The following is a 19,335-nucleotide window of genomic DNA, read 5'->3' as shown; positions in this document are numbered from 1 at the left end:
GCGGCGGCGGCGAGACCTGCCCGCTCCCCTCAGCCGCCGACCTCCTCAAGATGGCGGAGCCCTTCCCATCATGGCGGCGCCGAGGGACGGGGGGGCGGTCACGTGGGGCGGGGCGGTCACGTGGGGCAGGGCGGGAGGGGAATCCCGGCGCGTCAGCTGAGCGGGATCACGTGACTGGGAGCCAGCGGCGCTGCCGGGGTAAGGCCGGCTCTCGCCCCGCTCCACGCCACGCCCCCGGCCACGCCCCCATCGCCCCCGGCCACGCCCCGGGTGTCCCGGTCCCCGCCGCCGCCCCGGAGGGGAGGGGGGGGCTGCACCGGGCCCGGCCCTCACCGGGGCCCGTCCGCAGAGGCCGGCGGGGCCTTTTCCTCACAGCGTGGGCCCGCAGCTCCGGGGAGGGGCGGGGCCTACCCGCCGCCTGCCCCCGGGGCGGTGCTCCGGCCCCTCCGCCCCTCACCGGCTCCGCGTTCCCGCGGCAGCCGCTCGCACTGGAGCCGCGGCCTTGACCCGCTCCGCCACCCCTCGTTCCCCTCCGGATCCCGCCGGCTGCCGCAGCCCCGCGATGCCGTCCAACAAATCCGTCTCGGACGCGCCCATCGTCCAGTTCACCAACTGCCGCATCCTGAGGAGCCACCAGCTCCAGAGGTGAGGGCTGCCGGGGGTACCGGGGGTGCTGGGGTTACTGAGGGTGCCGGGGCTCCCGGCCAGGCTGCAGAGCTTGACTGTCCCCAGGTCCCCCCAGTGCATCAGCTGTCACCCCCCCACTACGCTCCCGCTGTCCCTCATCCCCTCTGCCCCATTTCTGAAGGAGGCGAGAGTGATGTCCGACCCCGCTCTGCTCCCCTCATCTTTCGTTTCGCCTCCTCTGCCTTGGCCACCGCCACCCTGTTTGACGGGCAGGCAGCCCATGAAAATCCCATTCCTCTGAGTTTTGCACAGCCAGAGGCCAGGCTGCCCGTTGTCCCACTGCTGGAAGTGCAGCTTTGCCTGAGCAGACATCGGAGAGCCTGTGGCGGAAGCTGCCGGTGGGGTCTGCTCTGCCCAAGGCCACCCCTGTCACCGGGGCCATGGCCACCCGGTCCCGTCTGCTCCACCGCAGATGGCACAGGAGCTTGGCGTGAGTGTGATTGTCCCTTCAGGGAGGACCTGTGGGTGCGAGAGGGGAAGATCCTCAACCCAGAGAAACTATTCTTCGACGAGAAGGGCTCTGCCGACATCCAGGTGGACTGCAAGGACAGCATCATCGCCCCAGGCTTCATCGACGTCCAGATCAACGGTACGGTGAAGCCATGTACGCTCGCAGAAGGGTGGGGGATCCTGGGTTTGTCCATCCTGGACCTTCAGACCCTGCTGCGTGTGTACTGCCCACGACCAAGTGCGTTTCAGCTGCTGGAGGGAGGTGTGAGTCACCGAACTAACGATAAAGAACAATTTTGCCCATGGTTGCTGCTGGTGTGTAATTGGACCTCTTTGGCTGGGTGGGGTTTTCAGCCCAGCTTTCCTCTTAACCTTATTTTTTTATCAACGTTTTATCCTGCCCCTGTGCTGGCAGGATGCCCACCCTGCCCGTTCCAGGATGAGCGGAGGACAGAGCAGGGAATGACCGTTACCTGCACCAGCTCTTCCCTGAGGGGTTTGTTCTACGGTAGCTTATGTTGGAAGTCGGATCCTCTCTTTAATGGGGAATCCTCAGATTTTTGCCCTGCCCCAAAATAAAAAGTTGGTGCTTGTAAAACGCTGGGACGTTGTGTGGAAAAGCATTTCAGCAGGACGGTGTTGGTTGGATTTGTGCTCGCGGAGCCTTGCGAACGTAGGACAGAAGCGCTGGTGGACCCCTTTGCTTCTGGCCAGCAGCGTACAAACAGAGTGGCTCACTGCGGTCACACAACACGTTTCTTTGGCGTTTTCGGGTGGGGAAGCTGTAGTTTCATTTCCATTTTGTTCATGGTGCAGGAGGCTTTGGGGTGGACTTCTCCCTGGCTACAGATGACTTCAAATCAGGGATTGACCTGGTCAGTCAGAAAATCCTCTCCCATGGAGTGACCTCCTTCTGTCCCACCCTAGTGACCTCTCCTCCACCTGTGTACCACCAGGTAAGTGACTTCCTCCCCTCTCATGCACAGGGTAATAAAGGGCCGAGGTTTGGTACCAAGAGAGATGAGGGTAGCTGCCATGGTGGAAAAGCTGTGGGCATGAGGAGCTGGACTGGATTTCTTGCCCTCAGGCCCTGAGACAGCGATGTCTCCCCTGCCAGCTTTGCACAATGGGGCTTGCAGCCGACTTTTTCTTTGTGAGCTGTGTTTTGGCTGATGGTCCCAACTGGTCCAGCTAGAAAGCTCTCTGTGGACCTGACGTTTGGGTTTTGTTTTAGCAAGCTGGGGTGCCGTGTCCGGGCTGCTGTGCCTGACAAACCCCTTTCTCTAGGTTCTCCCTCAGATCAGCATAAGAAATGGTGGAGCCCATGGAGCAGGTATCCTGGGTAAGTGGTTTTGTCCCTCGCTATCCGCTCTGGTGCTACTCTCGGTAGGCAATTACCTTGTTCATTGTTAAGGGGAAAGAAGCTACTGTAGGGACAGCACAAATGAGGGCTGGAGCTGTCTCGATGGGAGGGATGCACAGGTGGGCACAGACCCGCTTTCTCTCTCAGCCTGTCCCTGGCCTTTGCCATGATGTCTGTCATCCTACATGCACCTCTCCAGTCCTTTTGGGCCCCACAGGGTAATGGCAGTGGGGTGGCTTGGCTTGGCCAGTTGCCAGCACTGCATCTTTCGCTGTGCTGAGCTCAGATTTACCCGAGCCATGTGTTTTGCTGCAGGAGAACGGCAAGAGCTTGACTGGAGTGGGGTAGGCGCAGCGGGTTTCTTGGTCCTTGGTGGGGAGAGGAAGGGTCATGCTTTTGTGTTCCTGTTTGGGCAGGGGCTCATCTGGAAGGACCGTTCATCAGCAAGGAGAAGAAAGGGGCGCACCCGGAGCACTGCCTCCGCACCTTCGAGGCAGGTGCCTTCCAGGACCTGCTTGCCACCTACGGGTCCCTGGACTGTGTCCGGATAGTCACCCTGGCCCCAGAGATAAAGAGGAGCAGTGAGGTGATCCGGGAACTCACCAAGCGGGGCATCTGCGTCTCGCTCGGTAAGGGCTGGGGCGGAGGAGGCTGAGGGAGGCTCCGTCTCCCCATGCCACGTGGGCCAGGCAGCCCCTCTTGGGGCTGTAGCATCTCTAACGGTGTCTCAGTGCGACTGGACGGGGTGGGATTTTCTTTTCCCTGGCCTGTATGGAGGTGACAGACCTGTCACAAATAGGGACCTCACCTGATGCTGCGAATCTGTCGCCCTTTGTACGATAAGGGCCAAACTTCTAACACCAGGCAGCACTTGGTGCTGTTCAGACACAGGAAAGAATAGCAGTCTTACTTGAATAAAGATGTAATTGAGGGCTGACAACGTGGAAAGGTTCAAACTCTGAAGTTCAACTGCTTTAGGCCTTATTTGACAGGTGAAATCATTTTCCAAAGGTTACTGTCGAGTTTTGATAACTCCATTTTTCAACCGGAAGCGCTGTGGGAGACCGCTCCCTCCAATGTCTTTCAGGCCACTGACTTAAAACTGGCTGCATTTTCCTTGTCCTTTGTTTCAAAAACTCTTCTTTGCTTCAGATCATTGAAGAAATCTTTTTTTTTTTTAAAAGGAGGGCGGGTTAATCAGGGTGAGATTAAACCTTAAGCGAGAAGGGCATTCATACAGCAGAGCATCTCTTATCTCACAGCCACATAAAGAGAAGAACCACAGAAAGGCAAAATTTGCCCACAGAGCATTAGAGCTGCTGTCTGCATTGGGGAAAACGGAATTTTCCTTCTGGGTAGTTTTATCCCCGTATTGGCAAAGTCCCCACTGTCTCTCCTCCCTTGACACCTCTCTATATAGCCTTCAAAGATCTGGGGACAGCAGAAGGGCATGTTCTTGGACCTCTAGCCCAGCCTGAGGGCAGCTCTCTGTGAGCAAGGCAGCATTTGTGACGGTTGTTGTGAACAGTGAGCGTGTTCAGTGAACCCACTGCCAGAGTCCCCCACGGTCATGGCCAGACACCTCTGTGCCGAGGCGGGCATCTCAGACGTCAGCCCAGAGTGGGGCATCAGAGTAGAGTCCTAGGGACGGAGTGTTGTCACTCCTGTAGGGAAATAAATGGGGAGATGGGCGGAAAAATCATGCGTTGGTCTTTGTTCCCAGGTCACTCGGTGGCTAACCTCTCCCAGGCTGAGGAGGCTGTGCAGCACGGCGCTACCTTCATCACTCACCTCTTCAATGCCATGTTGCCGGTGAGTAGCCGAGGGCACGTGCCCTGCACTGGTGTTGCTTTTGGTGCTCTCTCTCCAGCTCTCCCCAGCTTGTTTCATACCAGGCCTTGCAGTGAGGTTTCAGCACTGAACCTCTCTGGCTTCACTGCCTGATTGTTATGGTTTGAGAGACCCATAACAATTTACTGTCGTTTAGACAATCATTCTATCACCCTCCCCACCCGGGAGGAATCGGGAGAAAACAAGGAAACCCAGGAGCTGAAGTATAAACAGATTTAATAGAGTAGGATTAAATAATTAACATTAACAGAACTAAAGAACCAATATTGATCCTGATACCAATATAGAATATACAAAGATTATACTCAGCCCATTCTATCCGTAGGAAGCTGTGCACTCCCAGCAGTGGACAGCAAATGCCGAACACTGCGAGCGCTACGGCTTCAGGAGGAAGGGAAGGGCTCAGGGGTCCAGCACCAGGGCATGAAGTTCTCAGGATGGCAGCCATCAAGGCAGAGAGAGAACTTTGCAGCAAACTTTCTAATTTATAATGAATGTGACATCGATGGTATGAAATAATTCTGTTGGCAGCTTGGGTCAAGTGCCCGGGTCTCGCTCCTCCTCATCCCTGCACCTGGCGAGCTCGAAAACACCGAGACCTTGAAACCCACACACCATAGCAGGCTAGGAAGTAAATATTTTCACAAATTCAGACACTGGAGTCTTCCAAAAATGCAGTCTTTCCAAGTATTAGAAGAGAAATTAGTCCTGTGTCGCTCAAACCAGGACACTGTTCTAAAAGAGGCTCAAGGCTGTAGCAGACTCTTGAAATTCAAGGCAATGCCCAGATTTGTCTGGTAAAGGATGGAGCACCCAGGTGCCAGGCACTGTTTGATAGAGATGGCAGCTGCGTCCCCTGATGGGAAGGGTCTCAGCCCATGAGTCCTGGTGATGCTCTACAGCTTGTCCTCTCTCCCCTCGGGCAGTTCCACCATCGTGACCCTGGGATCGTGGGGCTGCTGACGAGCGACAAGATTCCTGCTGGGCGGAGGGTCTTCTATGGCATGATCTCTGATGGCATCCACACCAACCCTGCCGCCCTGCGAATCGCCCACCGAGCCCACCCCAAAGGTGAGCCACGCCAGACCCACGCAGTGTCACCAGCCCTCCCAAGCGCTGTGCCATCTCCCACAAATCACTCATGCAAGTGCTGCGGCGTGCTGCTCTGGCAGCCTGAAAGAGGTGACAGCCATGTGTGCTGATCCACCAGCCCTCTTGCTTTGGTTGGATGTGGCTAGAGACGCTTTGGCCCCTCTCTGGGACAGCCAATGTGGCACAGCGCTCGGAGCGGCAGCAAGATCAGCTGCAAAGCTAATGCGGCCCTTTCCTTGCGTTCCTCAGGCCTGGTGCTGGTGACGGATGCGATCGCTGGCATGGGGCTGGCACCAGGTCGGCACACGCTGGGTCAGCAGGTGGTGGAGATCGATGGGCTGAACACCTACATTGCAGGTCAGTGCCTCTTGCTAAAGAGCTGGGGGCAGCGCTGCCACTCGTGCCCGTTCTGAAAAGCCCAGCACACCGTGCAGCGCCTGTCAGTGTGAGGCACTGCTTATGCCGCCCGCATGGCTTTTGGTGCCTGATGGCTCTGCAGTGACTTGGCCCTGGGGAGAATGAGGCTCCTCATAAAGAGGGGAAGTGCTCCATCTTCGTGGAGCGAGGAGGAATCTGTCGATTTGTGGCTGTCTGCAACACCTTTGAATGCCTTGTTGCCCAGTGTCATGGATGCCAGAGGTTCCAGCAGTGTCAGAAAGGACAGAGAAATCCCACAGATATTTATTGTCCTTTGTCTTTACTTGGCACTACCACTTCTTGCTAAGTTCCCTAAGCTGCAAGCAGTTGGAGACTGGGAACGCATTTCAGAGAAGGATCACTCCGTTCTCGGTTCCCTTCCTCTGTCTCTGGCAGCAGGTGCCTGCGTTGTGAGCTAGTTTCACCCACTCCAGCTGGTCTTACGGTGGAGCTGTGGGCTGACACCTCAGTACCTCTCCCTGTGCTGCCATCACGGGCTCTCTCTTGCCTCGTTCTGTCACTCGGCAGCAATGGCCCTTCAACTTGCTCCTCGTGCAGCCCAGGATTTCTGCCCCTTCTGGTCACATTATGCTTTCCCACTGCCTCGCTTCTCCTTGCTATGAGTTGTGGGACCTGCTCAGCGTTATCCTGTTCATCTCCCAGGCACAAAGACCCTGAGCGGTAGTGTGGCGACCATGGACACGTGTGTGCGACACTTCCAAGAAGCCACAGGTAAGTGAGCCTTGTCTCCCTTGTTGCTCCCAATGTTGACACGGGAAGAGGACTCACTCTTGCCAGCTGTATGCACTCCACCAGGGAATGTTCCCTCTCACTCGAAACGTGATGAGAAGGGATGGGATCAGCGGCACTGGCCTCAGTTGAGCACCTTTTTGAAGGGAGGTTTCATTTTAACCCATAGCACTAATGAGAGATGAACTCCCCTGCTCCTTTCCCACAAAGGTGAATGATTTTCCCCTCCCCATCCCCTGGGTGTTCAGTTCTCCTCTTCCCACTGTCTCCTGTAGGGATGTTTCCCCTCCCCAGCTCCAGCCGACTGTGGTGAGGGTATTCCAGCTCGGGTCCCTGCCAGGCTGACAGCTGCCTTAGCCAGGGGGTTTGGGCTGCTCTGGCAACAGGGCTGTTTGCTGCCCTAATGTCTCCCCCCTTCTCTGTTCAAGGGTGCTCAGTAGAGACTGCGTTGGAGGCAGCATCTCTGCATCCTGCCCAGCTCCTGGGGATTGAACACAAAAAAGGGACACTAAATTACGACTCCGATGCAGGTACTGGTATGGGGACAGCAGGTACTGGTATGGGAACAACAGTGTGAGGGCTCCTGGGAGCTGGAGCAAAGCCGGGGCTGCTGCAAACGCATCTTCATCCCCTGCTTCAGTGGGAGCTGCAGGGAGACTCTCTCTGCCTGGGATCTGCTCTGGGCTTTTGCTTCGGTGGTTTTTCCTTGGGATGCTGGTGATGTTTCATGAGCCCTTTCTAGAGACCTCCCCATCTCGGCCAAACATGGAGCAGAGCCGCCATAGGTGGCACCACACTCCCATTCTGCTGCCATTTCTGGTGTGGGGAGAAGCTCTTCCCCACGGAGCCCAGCTCTTCCCAGCCAGCTTCAGCTGCTCCATTTCTTTGACAGCTGCTTCCTTTCTCTCTTGTCCGATACAGATTTCCTGATGCTCAACGACGGACTGTATGTGCAAGCCACGTACATTGCGGGCGAGGAAGTCTGGAGGCAGGATGCGTTAGGCATGTGACGCTGGGCTGTCCTGGTGCCCTCCAAGGCTCCCTGGCACTCTGGTTAGCAGCTTTGGTAACCACTCCACTTCTCTTTTTATTTTTTGATTCCTTCCTGCAACTCCCTTAAAGGAGCCTCATACCAAAGAGCTGCGTTTTCCAGCGCAACCACTGCTTCCAGTTACAGCCATGCCTGCAACAAATTTGTTGGTGCTCAGTTGGTGGCGTGGGGAAAGCAGGCAGATCCGTGTTGGGGGGATTGTCAGTCCCAGGAGTGACCTGAAGGACTGCACAACTGTCCTGTGTGGAGTCTCCAGACAGAGGTGCTCTTGTCGCCATCTTACAGCAGTATGAAGCTGTCCCAGCCTTTGCACTGTTTTATACAGCACACACTAACCTGCCCTGTGCCTGAGGCAGGCTCAAGCCATTTCCATTCCTCTGCCTGCTGTTTGCCTCGCTCCCAGGCAGCCGTGGCTTCCACCAGCTCAGCTCGCAGCTCTTCAGATTAAAAGGTTCCTGTTGTGTCAGCAGAAGTTGAGGATCGCGTTCTGATCCCCCAGCAGTCCCTCTGTCGTGTGTCCTCGGAGCAAGGCTGTCACAGCTCGCCAACTTAGTGCCATTGTGGGGCTGTGAATCCACGTGGGCTGAATCCTCAGGGCAGAGATCAAACCCAGGAAAAACGAGGCATTGCTGGTCCTTTGTGCCTTTTCCCTGCATGGGCATTGAGTCCACAGCACATGGTTGCAGCTGGAGACATGGACAGCATTCCAAGCAATGTTCCTCTTAACACTTCATTCTGGCTAGATGGGTTCTGCAGGCTCTGTGCCCAGCCATACTTAGTAGAGCCTTTACATCGTCTGATGGGTTTATGCATTCCTCAGGCCGCAGTCAGAAAGCTTTTGCTTTATTGGATGCACCCAGACTGGTGGTGATGGGCTTATTAGCCCTCGGTCCAGCTCAGGGACTGAGGGAGAGGAGAACTGCAGTGGGATTCTGGCCTTTCAAGACACTTGCTGATAGCGCATTATTCCCATGCTCATTATTATCTTCTCCAATACTTGACTGTCAGCTCTTTTCCTGACACTTGGACACTTCTGTGTGAAGACTGATGCTGATTTTGAACCTACCACTGTCAGAAAAGCTTTGCGATAAGTCTTAGACAACCTCTGATAAGCCTCAAACCAATTAGATGTTTTTTTCTAGTGAGGGGAGGGCTTAGACAGGGGCTAAGTCTTAGCAAAGGTGGAGGTTGTAAAGCAAGACAAAGACCTGGTCAGGATTGGCAGGAGTGTGCTGATTTTTCCAGTACCTTTTAATAACCGTTAACAGCAACATTTGGAAGTGCTTTCCTAGCACTTTAGAGCCCTGCTGGAATAACTGGCAGCCTTGGAGAATTTCTAACGTCAACTGCCAATGCCAGCAGCAACTATAGCCTCCATGATTTGAAGCATTTGAAAAGAGACATCAAATACTGTGCTGTGCAATGTGATGTGCCACAGCATTACAAATGCCCAACGGGGACACTTTTGACTGCTGTTGAAAAAAAAAAAAATCCAAGGGGAAAAAAAAATGCATATGAAACAAGGTGTCTAACTTTTTTTTTATTATTATTATTTACAAAATGAAATAATCAGAAGGAAACCTAAAATAGAAATGGAACTAGACAATGCCTGTATATGCGTATTACCTTTTTTTGTCTGCTAGGCCCTGCCCGTTTGTTGTATGGTTGTTGTATGGTGTGCATCAGGCTGGGATGAGAGCGGCCGGTGGCACCGTGGCCTCAGGGCCTCTGCGCCCTGATGGGGACATCACTGCTGTGGGTGCTCCCGAAGGATTTGGTGCCATGGCGGGCAGACAGCCGGCATGCCGGACAGCCGGTGTGGCGGCTGCGGCCCAGGCGCTCCCCGTGGGGCTCCGGGGAGAGGGCAGTGAGCCCGTGGAGTGACAAAGGCAGCGCCGAGGTGGGAGCTGGGCTCCCCTGGTCCATGGCCCGCCCGGCCTGGGGGCAAAGCTTTGTGCCTCGGCACCCCGGGTCTTCACCGGGCCCTCCCGGTGAGGGCAGGCCCTGGAGGGCCGGCGAGGACGGCGCTGGTGCTGGAGGCCTCCCCGGGCCTTCCCCCGCGGTCGCCGCCGGGCCGAGCGGAGGGGCCTCCCCGGTGGCCCATGGCGGAGCCCCTCGCCCCCGGCCTTCCCCTGCCCCTCCCTGGCGGGCCCGTGCCGGGTGCCGGAGCCCCGAGGGGCGAGGCGGGCCCCGCTTTCCCCTCCGTGTGGCGGGCGGAACGGAGGCGCGGGGCCCGGGCGACGGGCGGAGGGGCGGCGGGCGGACCGCGGCGAGGGGGAGGCCTTTGGGCGGCGCACGGCGGCCGGGCCCTTCCCGCTTTAACCCACCCCGCGGCCTCGGCGGGTGGCTCAGGCTCGGTCCCGGCGGCCGAGGGGCGGTGGGCGGAGCTGGAGCCCGCACGTTGTTCCGTGAGCGGGGAGACTGCCCGGCATGCAGCGGGTAAGAGCTGGGCGCGGCCTCTCCCTCCTCTTCTGGGGCAGCCCCTTCAGCGGCAGGCAGGGAGGCTAAAAACGCGGCAGAGGCGGTGTTAGGGGCCCCTGTTCAGCGTAAAGGCAAAGTCTGTGTGTTGCCGGAGCTGTGCTCGAGGGAAATTTCCTGCTGTGGAGACGTGCCACAGAATAAGCTTCAGGGGGGAAAAAAAAAAAAAAAAAAAAAAAAAAAAAAGAGAGAGAGAAATCTCCCGTTCGGGGCCTTTAAAATGGGAGGAGGAGGAAAAAAAAAAAAAAAAAACAAACAATCCATGGGAAATCCTGGCTTGCCGGGAGAGGGTGGTTTGCTGCTAGTAAGAGTTTATAGTCCCTAAAGTGAAGAGGGCTCATTTGGTGCCCTAAAATAGGAACTATTGCAGGGCCTGTGTCCCAGCCCGTGCTGTGTTGGTTTGTGGTATAAATGGAGGTGTCACACTGCATGCCTCAAGTGTGAAGCCAGAAAAGGGGTTTGTGACCCACCAGTCTGATCTCCCGCATAAGAGGGGAGGGGACTTCAGAAAACTCAGTTTTGGAATCAGTTTTGCAGGTGAGAGACTTGTGTTTCTTGTAAACATTGTGCCTTTCCCATCCCGTGTCCAAGGCTCCCCAAGGCACGTTCCAAGATGAGCTGGAGCGGTGCATTTCGCAGCTGGAGGCAAATCTCCTTTGCCTCAACCCAACCCCAAAACAAGGTATGTTGTCTCTTTTGCAGTCTGCAGCCATATTCCAACCTCAGTTCTGATTTAGCAGACCTGGACGTTTTTCTGTTTCTTCTCTCCCATCTTTTTCCTAGTCTTGTGTTATATAGGATTTGTTCTAAATACAAAACAACATAAAGCGTTGAACTTTTAAGAACTGTCTGTCTGGAAGCAGCTTTATCTTTCCCTCCTGTTTCCTGTATTCTTTCTCAAGTTCTCATTTTCCCATCTAATGGTTTGTTGTTTGTTTCTGCTACAGCTTTGCTTTTGTTTTCCAATGTTAAGGAAACACAGTGTCAGGGTGCCTGGCCCTTAAACACCAGTATGTTTGTATTTGTGAAGCTTGTTCCTCACTGTTTATGTCCAAGGAGAAATGACGTGAAAGATAAAGTCCTGTAAAATGCTTTTCAGAAGATCACAGTTTGATCTAGTCAGTCCAACTTGTAAAGAAATATATGAGGACACGTGTCCTGCTCCTACTGATGGCTGGTACTTAACATTTAGAGGAGGGGTGTGACTACCCTTTGTAAGATGCCTAGATGAGTGTTTGCTGGTGCACCTGAGGATGTGGCAGTGTTTCATATGTGTTAATATGTGCCCACACACCCTGCTTGAGCATCAGACCGTTCTGTTACACCCATATCTTGTACTCGGTAACTAGTGTCCAGCAGAAGCAAGGGTAAGCTGCTCCTGGAGGGGAGGCAGAGGCTGAGCACAGTCACAAGGCAAGCAGAGGCGACGACTTGGCCAGAAAAGGGCTCATTTGCACAGTACCTGACCCAGGAGAGCAGAGCAGTAGCGCTGATGGTAACCAGCTCACCAGAGAAGTCTGCAGTGGTGAGGCAGATCCAAGCTCTAGCCAGCAATTCAAAGTCTGGATCAATGAGGTACCTGGCTGCAGCAGGGCTATGCATGAGATCCTCAGCTTAGAATAACTCCCAAGTGAGGGAGGGGAGAGGTTCCCCTGGAGCTTTTTCGAGCTCTTTCTTTGTAACAGCTCTTATTAGCGAGCAGGCCTTGAATTCAGCCAGCTAAACTCCTTGAAGTAGGGGGGAATGTGTGCTCAGGACCCTGACACCCCGGTGCTATGAAGATACATCCCACTTTTTTGGGGTGGCTACAGCCCCACTGCGTCATTTCTGCCTCACATGTGCTGTTACTCTATTCATAGCATGGGCCTCTCAGTGTTAGATCTGCAAGATACACCTCACTTGGAGAGTCCCAGAGAGAGGCACTGCAGCCAAGAGAGATGGGTGCCTGCCCATTCCACAATGCTAGTCTAGAACATCAAGCTTTTTTGTGGCTTGAAATGCACGAGACAAACACTGCAAGACTCTGCATATATCTGGAGTTCCCAGACTGAGGTCTTTGGGGGACCACTGTCACAGAAGAACAACGATGCTTTTTAGCGAATTTGCTCTGACACAAAGAATTGGGATTACTGTTGTGGTTGGGGCAGTTTGTATGAGAGTCAAGTAAGAGTCCTGCTTTTCAGGGTGTGCTCACTACTCACTTGGATTTATTCCAGTTTTCCAGAGAAGAGACACCAAGTTTCCCTTGGGGGAAGGGTTATTAAGCCCTGTGTAGCTTCTGTGCCATTAGTAGTGCAGTTACTGCAGTGTAAGATTCTTAATGTATATAAATAAGCAGTTAAGATCTATTTTTTTCCGCCCCCTTTAAGAATGTTTCACAGTGTTTCAGCTTCCAGAAGCATTTGGAGTTTCCTTTCAATCGAATGCCAGTCGTGGTTTAGTCGGAGGTGGTAAGAACACAGAACACGTTCAGAGGAGACCCAGTCACCAGCATCCCACAGTATGGTTTGTAAGGTCCACCATAACCTGCTTCTTGTCTCTCGGTCTTTTTCTTGAGTGCAGCAGAGGAGACACAGCGCATTCTCAAGGTCCTGCGCTCCAGTGAGACTCCTTTTGTGAAGAAGCGACAAGTGATGGACCGTGTGTTTGGGGACTACCATCTCAAGACGGCTGAGGATCAGAAGAGCATGGAGAAAGCAGGTGAGCTTGAACTGTCCCTTCAGGGGATGGGTGATACTTGGTTCTTTTCTGTAGATTTCTTATGTTGTAGCTTTTGATTGGATTGGCTCTCTGCAGCAGTGCCCTACAGAGGGAGTCGCAGTGGCATCCTCATAGTAGGAAACTGGCACATTGACAGAAACATTATGTATCTTTTGTAGACGTGAAACCTGGTGATGTGAAAGTGCAGCAAAGCAATGGGCAGGCTCCAGATGGTGTGGTATATGGGAAACAATCTGACCAAATCTCCAAGGCAAAACCGAAGTGGTTCATGTCATCTGACAACAGCTTCCGATTTGATTTTACACTTTCTGAGATTGACCCAGAAGCAACTGGCACATCTCTGGAAGCAGTCCCTGGTGTCAGTGGTGCTGAGCAGATACAAACCAGAGCCACCAAGCCGGAGAACTGGAATGGAGCCTTGAGTTTTGCTGCCGCTGGGCAAGAACCCAAGTTTGCTTTCAATTTTGCCATCCCAGATGAAGACTGTCCTCTGGTTCCATCAGTTCCCACAAGCCAACATACAGAGTGTACAGCAAATCGTGAAGTGCTGGGTGATTCACTGCCCCCTGAATCAGCAGGTATGCCTCAGATTTCAGACTTGCAGAAGCCTGAATTGACTCAAACTGCTGGTAGTGCACCCAAAGAGGATAGAAGCCATGTCACATTAAAGATCCCTCAACCAGAGACTGCTCCTGGAGATGAGACAGTAACAGAGAAATCAACAGCAGATGGAGCTGCCCAGAAGAAGAAAAAGAAGAAAAAACAAAAAACATCTGTCGGTAAAAAGGAGACAGAAGAAACTGACATCAACAGGAAGGCAAAGGCAGAAGCTAATGAATGTCAGAACAAAGATACTTCCCACCAGGATGAGACCTCTCAGGTATTTAAATATTGATGGGATGCCATAATTTATAAGCCCTTGAGCAAAAGAGAAACTTTATCTCTTTGCATAGTTTAACAGTTAGTGTACTTGAGATGAAAGCTGAAAGACAAGGATTGCTGCTTATTTCTTACAGCAGCCGTTTTCTTTCTTTGCTAGACAGTTGAGGAACCTAACTAGTGGAAAAGAAGTTAATGGTCCTCCGTTGTCCACTTAAGACTTGTGCCGAAAAGTTCCATGTTTAGATTTGTGATGGCTGATCCCGGGAAGCTGGGTGCCATGTTTTCTTAAAAGAATAAAAATTGAAAAAATGCAGGTAACTGCCCTCAGTCACTGCCAACCTGGTATCTCTGCGTGCTGAACCAGGCACTGTACCCCTGAGTTGCGTGTTACCGGGTTGGATGAATTGCTCACAGAATGCAAATAGCAAAGCCGAGGTGCAGAGCTGCTACCCGATGTAGGCAAAGCTGTGGCAGGGTGTGGTGCAAAGCTGAAGGGTGCTTCCGAGAAGGTTCCCGCTGTAAGGCACGGCCCAGAAATCGACTGAAGTTGCAAGTTATGTGTAAACACACATTAAGGTACACCCTGAGGTTTTCTAATGTCTTGCTAAAGGTCTAGGTCATCATTTTATTTTTTGTTTTCAGCACTGGGGTAGTTATTACTAACAAACAATGCCAGATGAGCAATACTGAAATACAAAATTACAAAAGGCTTACTTTCATTAGTATTCTACACGGAAGTTGCACTGACTGTTCACCTGCCTCTTGGAGCATTCCATCCAAAGTGCTCTTTCACCCACGACCCTACCAATAAACACTGCTGAGTACCAGAAAGGTAGAAAGATGTGAAGGCGAGGTAAAGCCCTTCCAGTCCGTTGGAAGGAGACTGGTGAGGAAAAGGAGGACACAGCATGAGGGCTTTTGTGTTTACGTAACAGTTAAGAATTGCATCAGCCCCAGGCTGCAGCCCTGTTTCCCTCTCTCTTCCGACTGCTCATTAGCCAGCTGGCTTTGCTCGATGGGACTTGGCTTCTTCCGTCTTCACGGGCTTCAGCTTGCTTCTCCTCACACGTTTCTGGTTCAGCGAGCATGCAGGAGCCAAGACACCAAGACTTGATTTCTGATTCTGTCCGTTGTTTGCTTTTTTATTTCAGGTAGGTTTGGGGGTAGGGTTTTTTTGTTGTTGTTGTTAATTCTTATTCCTCCCATCTGTGGATTGATTTGACAGCTTTTTTCAGAGGAGAGGCTCTGGACAGCTTTCTGGAAAACAGCACCATCTGAATGGCAGCCAAATATTAAATCCATCAAATAGAGGCAGTGAGTTGCAACTAAACATTTGTCCGTTGCTTTAAGTTTATCCGATGAAAAGCACTATAGGGGAAATGTCAAGAAGTCTATAAAGTGATCACCAGAACGTGAGATTTGGAATAGTCCTGACTTTATGCAGATACTTTTTTTTTTTTTTTTTTCCTCCATGTGTAGCAACTGCTGCTCTAATTTTCGAATGACTTATTCCCTCATGCTGACTCTGCTTTATATTGCATAGCAGTCAGATGACCAGCTGTGGAGAGAGGTGGACTGGTGTGTGGAACAGCTGGAACTTGGCCTGAAGACACAGAAAGCCACTCCAAAGCAGGGTAAGTGTTCAAGTAAACGAGATCTCCCCTGTGGGACAGGTTGGCAGGTGCGCAGGGACAGAGCCAGCGGGGAGTCTTAAACTGTGCGTTGTTTCTCCTTTGCACTGCTTCAGTCGAGGAGGCTCTCCGTGCGATCAAGACACTGCGCAATGACAAGGCTCCACTGGTGAAGAAACGTCAGCTCATGAGAACCATGTTTGGAAACTACAGGAAGAAGATGGAGGAGGAGCGGTGCAAAGAGCTGAAGCTCATGGAAACAGGTAGGAGAAACTTCAGTGGTGAGGGAAGAGGAGAAGAAGAACAGGCTTCACTCTTGCCCTCTGTATTGCTTTGCAGAGCGGGACCTGATTATATGCGATGACTAAATATCTTATTGCTCTTTTCTCCCCTCTTTAAGCTGCGAAATCTGCCAGGGTCATGGAAGTGAAGGGAACCGCCCGCAACAAGAACTGCCAGTTCATCCGGAAGTGCTCAGGAGCTTGCAGGAAAAGCCAAGGTTCAGCGGGATCTCCTTCAGAGTCACCCAGGACACTTAACAAAGGCTTATTCAAATTTACAACTACCCAAGAAGAGTTTCGCTTTAATTTCTTGTAGGGAAGTCTTTTAGACTAAAACTGTGGCTAGAAACTGCCAAATCTCCTATAAACTTAAGAATGGTGGAAGAATGCTGTGCATTAGAAAATGTTATGCAAGAATCTCTGTGTTTTTCCTAAAGAATGGATCCTCTTTCAGAGTGCCTTATCTAGAGGTTTAAAACGGATCTGCCTACTACATGTATGACCCTAAGCCTCATCTTCCATAGCAGTCCCCTGTCCTCACGCTGTAGAAGGGCACCTATGCAAAAGATCAGCGCAGAATCTGGAAAAAACTGTTTTTCTTATAGAATTGACATTAACCTAAGAATCTGTCTTTTATACTGGGAAGTTTTCCCGTTCTCCTGTTGATTTTAAGCAGAGCAGACCTTTTGTAGCAGGTGAGGCAGCGATGCGTAGAGCAGGGAATGGTTTGTAATGAAGATCCAGCTTCTCTGAAGGTCCAGCAGTGTAAGCATCATGGATAGTTGAACGCTTCCATTCCATATGAGTCTCTGTGAATGCAGCTTCTGGTATCCAGAAGGGACTGGGCAGTGTGTGTCATCACTGCCATCTAGAGAGTACGAACTCATTATCTTGGAGGGAAATGGGTGAGAATCATCCTTGCTCGTTCATCTCTTTAATTGACTTAGAAGAGAACTGTAAATGCTGATTTAATCTAGCTTGGGGATGTAAGGACAGTTGTTTCCAGAGAGGGAAACATTTTTGTTGCTGAAGCCAGGTTCTGGCCAGCCAGGAAGGGTGCACAATCAGTTCTTAAAAAAAGAAGTTTACTTTATAAGTAGCCCCATTACAACCACCAGTGACTCAGAGGATAAATCAGCTGCATGCCAAACCTTGGGTGACAGTGAAATGAACTGTGAGAGCCCAAAGACTCTCTTGCATTTGATTTGTATTAAATTTTTGCTTTCTGAGCGGTTGAATGTGCGTCCCCAGTGTTCTGATACTGCATCAGCCACTGAACCCATCTCCTGTGTTCATGCAGAAAAACCTTCCTCGCTAAGCCTAAAAAAGCTGAAGGAACAGAAGTCCTTTAAAAGGAAACGTGGTATCAGGTGTCCCTAGGGTGCAGTGCTTTCCTTCCTTTTTATAGTCCAGTCAGTCATCCTGTATGAGAAGCGAGAAATGGGAGTGTAGGCAGATTCCAGGGTGTACTGAGAGCAGCTGAGAGATGGTGGAAAACATTTGCTGGGAAAGACTTCAAAAAAACTGATGTTGGCTACAAAAAAAAAAAGAGTATATTACTAAGCTCTGATGCAGTCAGTTGCATCTGCAAGGATATTTTGTTTTAAATATTTTAAAGAATGCCTGTCTAGGCATAAGGAGAAAGTGAATCTGGGTAACATATCTGATAAGGAGAAATATGCAGAGTCTTCTGCAAATCAATAGGTTAGATTATTATTTTACTTGCTGGGGAGCACTGCTGTTACTTCGACTGTATGGAACAATACTATACAGTATTTCTTGGATTTCCAGGGTTTCATGCTGAACATACAAAAGCAATGTCATTGTCAAACTTTACTAAGATTAAAGAGCATCCTGTACATGACCTTGAAACTACAGCAGTTTTCTTACCTAGCTGGTTATGCAGCGTGTGTCTGGGAAATAGTTGGGTTTTTTTTCCTTGTCTTGTTTCAGGTAAAGCTAGAGTTGCTAAAACATTATAAAATTCTGTGCTGTGGAAGGCTACAGGAGTATTCTGAGAAGCATTCTTATATAATTGCCATGTGCTTATACTATTCATTAGGCATTGACAACTGGAATAAAGATACCAGTGAGGTGGACATTTGGTGTAACCTAATCCATCTGGTTTATCTCCAAAGAGGGCAGAGAAAAAATGCATTCTAATACATGAACAGCTCCTGTGGTTTTTCAGAGGTCTTCACATAATGCTGACCTGCAAACCAACCCATACTCCTTTTGCTGTGTTTCAGTATTGGAGCACTCAGAAGGCGAATGTTCATCAATGCGATACTTCATAGCCCTGAGTGTGACCACTTGACCTGTGGACTTGAGTGCAAGACCCAAAGTCGGTTCCGTGAGTCAGCATTGCAATCTCGGACAAGGCATTTTGCCTTTCTGTGCCCGCTCCCTGTTTTCTTAGCAAACGTGATGCCTCCTGCATTTTTGACAGCTGTCCCCAAGTTATTTCATTGTTTCTTGAAAAGGCAACTCTGTAGTATTTTGCATCTGGAATTATAGCAGTCTTGACTTTGCTCTTAAGTTTTGCAATGTTGGAAGCATCTCTGCTGCATTATCACTTGTTCGAAAGGAAACGAGCAATGTTACTAGAAGTTAGGAAATGCTGTCGCTGCTCCATTGGGCTGTTTCCCTTTAGAGAAGCCACAGTGCAGGCTTTATGACCACTTTTAAAAAAAAAAAAATGATTTCTCCTATTAGCATTTTTTTCTTCAGGATTTCAGTGCTGTTTGGGATTACAGTGACATCTCTTGTTACAGCAGTGTCAAGTTTGGGTCAGGGCTTTGCTCTACCAGTTACTCTAGTACAAGTGGCTGGAGGTATGGTCCGTGCCCGAAGGCATTAATGATGTACAGCGATGGGGGAGAAAGGAGATGTTCTCATCTGCTTGGAGTTCTCTGTTCCAGTGTTCTTGCACTAAGAAAATGTAGCTCAGTTTTGGTCGAAAACTGAGCTCAGTTCTGACCTGCCTGACTCTGTATCTTCCCCTTGGCTTCGTGCCATGCCTTTGAGATGGGTACGGAAGGGGGAACTGGATTTGTGGTACGGTATCTCTTTGGTGACTGCCCACCTAAATGTGTGGGCCGAGTCTTGTAGGCAGCAAACTGCTTACAAGGTCTTCCAGTGGGGTTGTGGCCTCAGGAATGAGTTAAAGACAAGGCAAAAAGGGAGTGTGAAGTACACCAGTGCCTCTAGAGCAAAACTTGCTCCATAGCATTGGTCTTGAAAAAGTAAAAGCTGAGGATCAGCTTCTAAAGTGAGTAATGGGATGAAGGAATGCTATAGTCTTTCTCAGGCCATTCACCATAGCAAAGCAGGAAAGGTCTCACTTTGGGAACAAAATGAAGAATTTTGGAGTTGTTTCTGTGGCAGGGTGAGCCCAAGAATGTTTCCACCCAGAGGCAGCAGAAATCTGGGTGTGATCTCTGCTCCTAAAAAGGCTTGGCACCCTCATCTGTAAAAAGATCCCCCTAGCAAAGGTTAGGAAACGCAATCCCATTCCGGACAGACCCTGCCTCCGGGGGGAGAGAACAGGCGATGGCCAGCCTTCCCCCTCCCAGACTGGCCTTGTCCTGGCGGCTGCTCATCCCTGCTTACATTTTGGCTGTTAACCTGGATGCTGGGCGTTAATTGGTGAGTTCTTCCAATCCCTTTCCTTGGGCTTGG

The 19,335-nt window shown here is 51.3% G+C and overlaps 2 protein-coding genes across 3 annotated transcripts; both read left to right on the top strand.

Annotated features, from left to right (window-relative positions):
• The first annotated feature begins 389 nt into the window (after positions 1-389).
• AMDHD2 (amidohydrolase domain containing 2) lies at positions 390-9,257 on the top strand. Its single transcript, XM_082490827.1, has 11 exons — positions 390-645; positions 1,140-1,276; positions 1,954-2,093; positions 2,425-2,479; positions 2,917-3,129; positions 4,224-4,312; positions 5,278-5,422; positions 5,693-5,800; positions 6,524-6,592; positions 7,039-7,140; positions 7,532-9,257. Exons 1-11 carry the CDS (start codon positions 563-565, stop codon positions 7,618-7,620), a joined length of 1,230 nt encoding a protein of 409 aa, XP_082346953.1. The 5' UTR covers positions 390-562; the 3' UTR covers positions 7,621-9,257.
• A 698-nt stretch (positions 9,258-9,955) lies between these two features.
• LOC309677893 (UPF0488 protein C8orf33 homolog) lies at positions 9,956-17,518 on the top strand. 2 transcript variants are annotated; one of them, XM_082490793.1, is made up of 7 exons: positions 9,956-10,100; positions 10,731-10,821; positions 12,702-12,839; positions 13,019-13,740; positions 15,289-15,376; positions 15,490-15,636; positions 15,774-17,518. In XM_082490793.1, exons 1-7 carry the CDS (start codon positions 10,092-10,094, stop codon positions 15,968-15,970), a joined length of 1,392 nt encoding a protein of 463 aa, XP_082346919.1. In that variant the 5' UTR covers positions 9,956-10,091; the 3' UTR covers positions 15,971-17,518. The 2 variants fall into 2 exon arrangements, with proteins under 2 accessions (XP_082346919.1, XP_082346918.1); XM_082490792.1 differs by having other exon boundaries at positions 9,965-10,100; positions 15,286-15,376.
• Positions 17,519-19,335: the final 1,817 nt, after the last annotated feature.

Source organism: Vanellus vanellus (assembly GCF_965231255.1).
Source record: "Vanellus vanellus genome assembly, chromosome: 14".
Classification (NCBI taxonomy): Eukaryota; Metazoa; Chordata; class Aves; order Charadriiformes; family Charadriidae; genus Vanellus; species Vanellus vanellus.
Note: the sequence above shows the minus strand (reverse complement) of the source record. Positions and strands in the feature narration are given on the sequence as shown.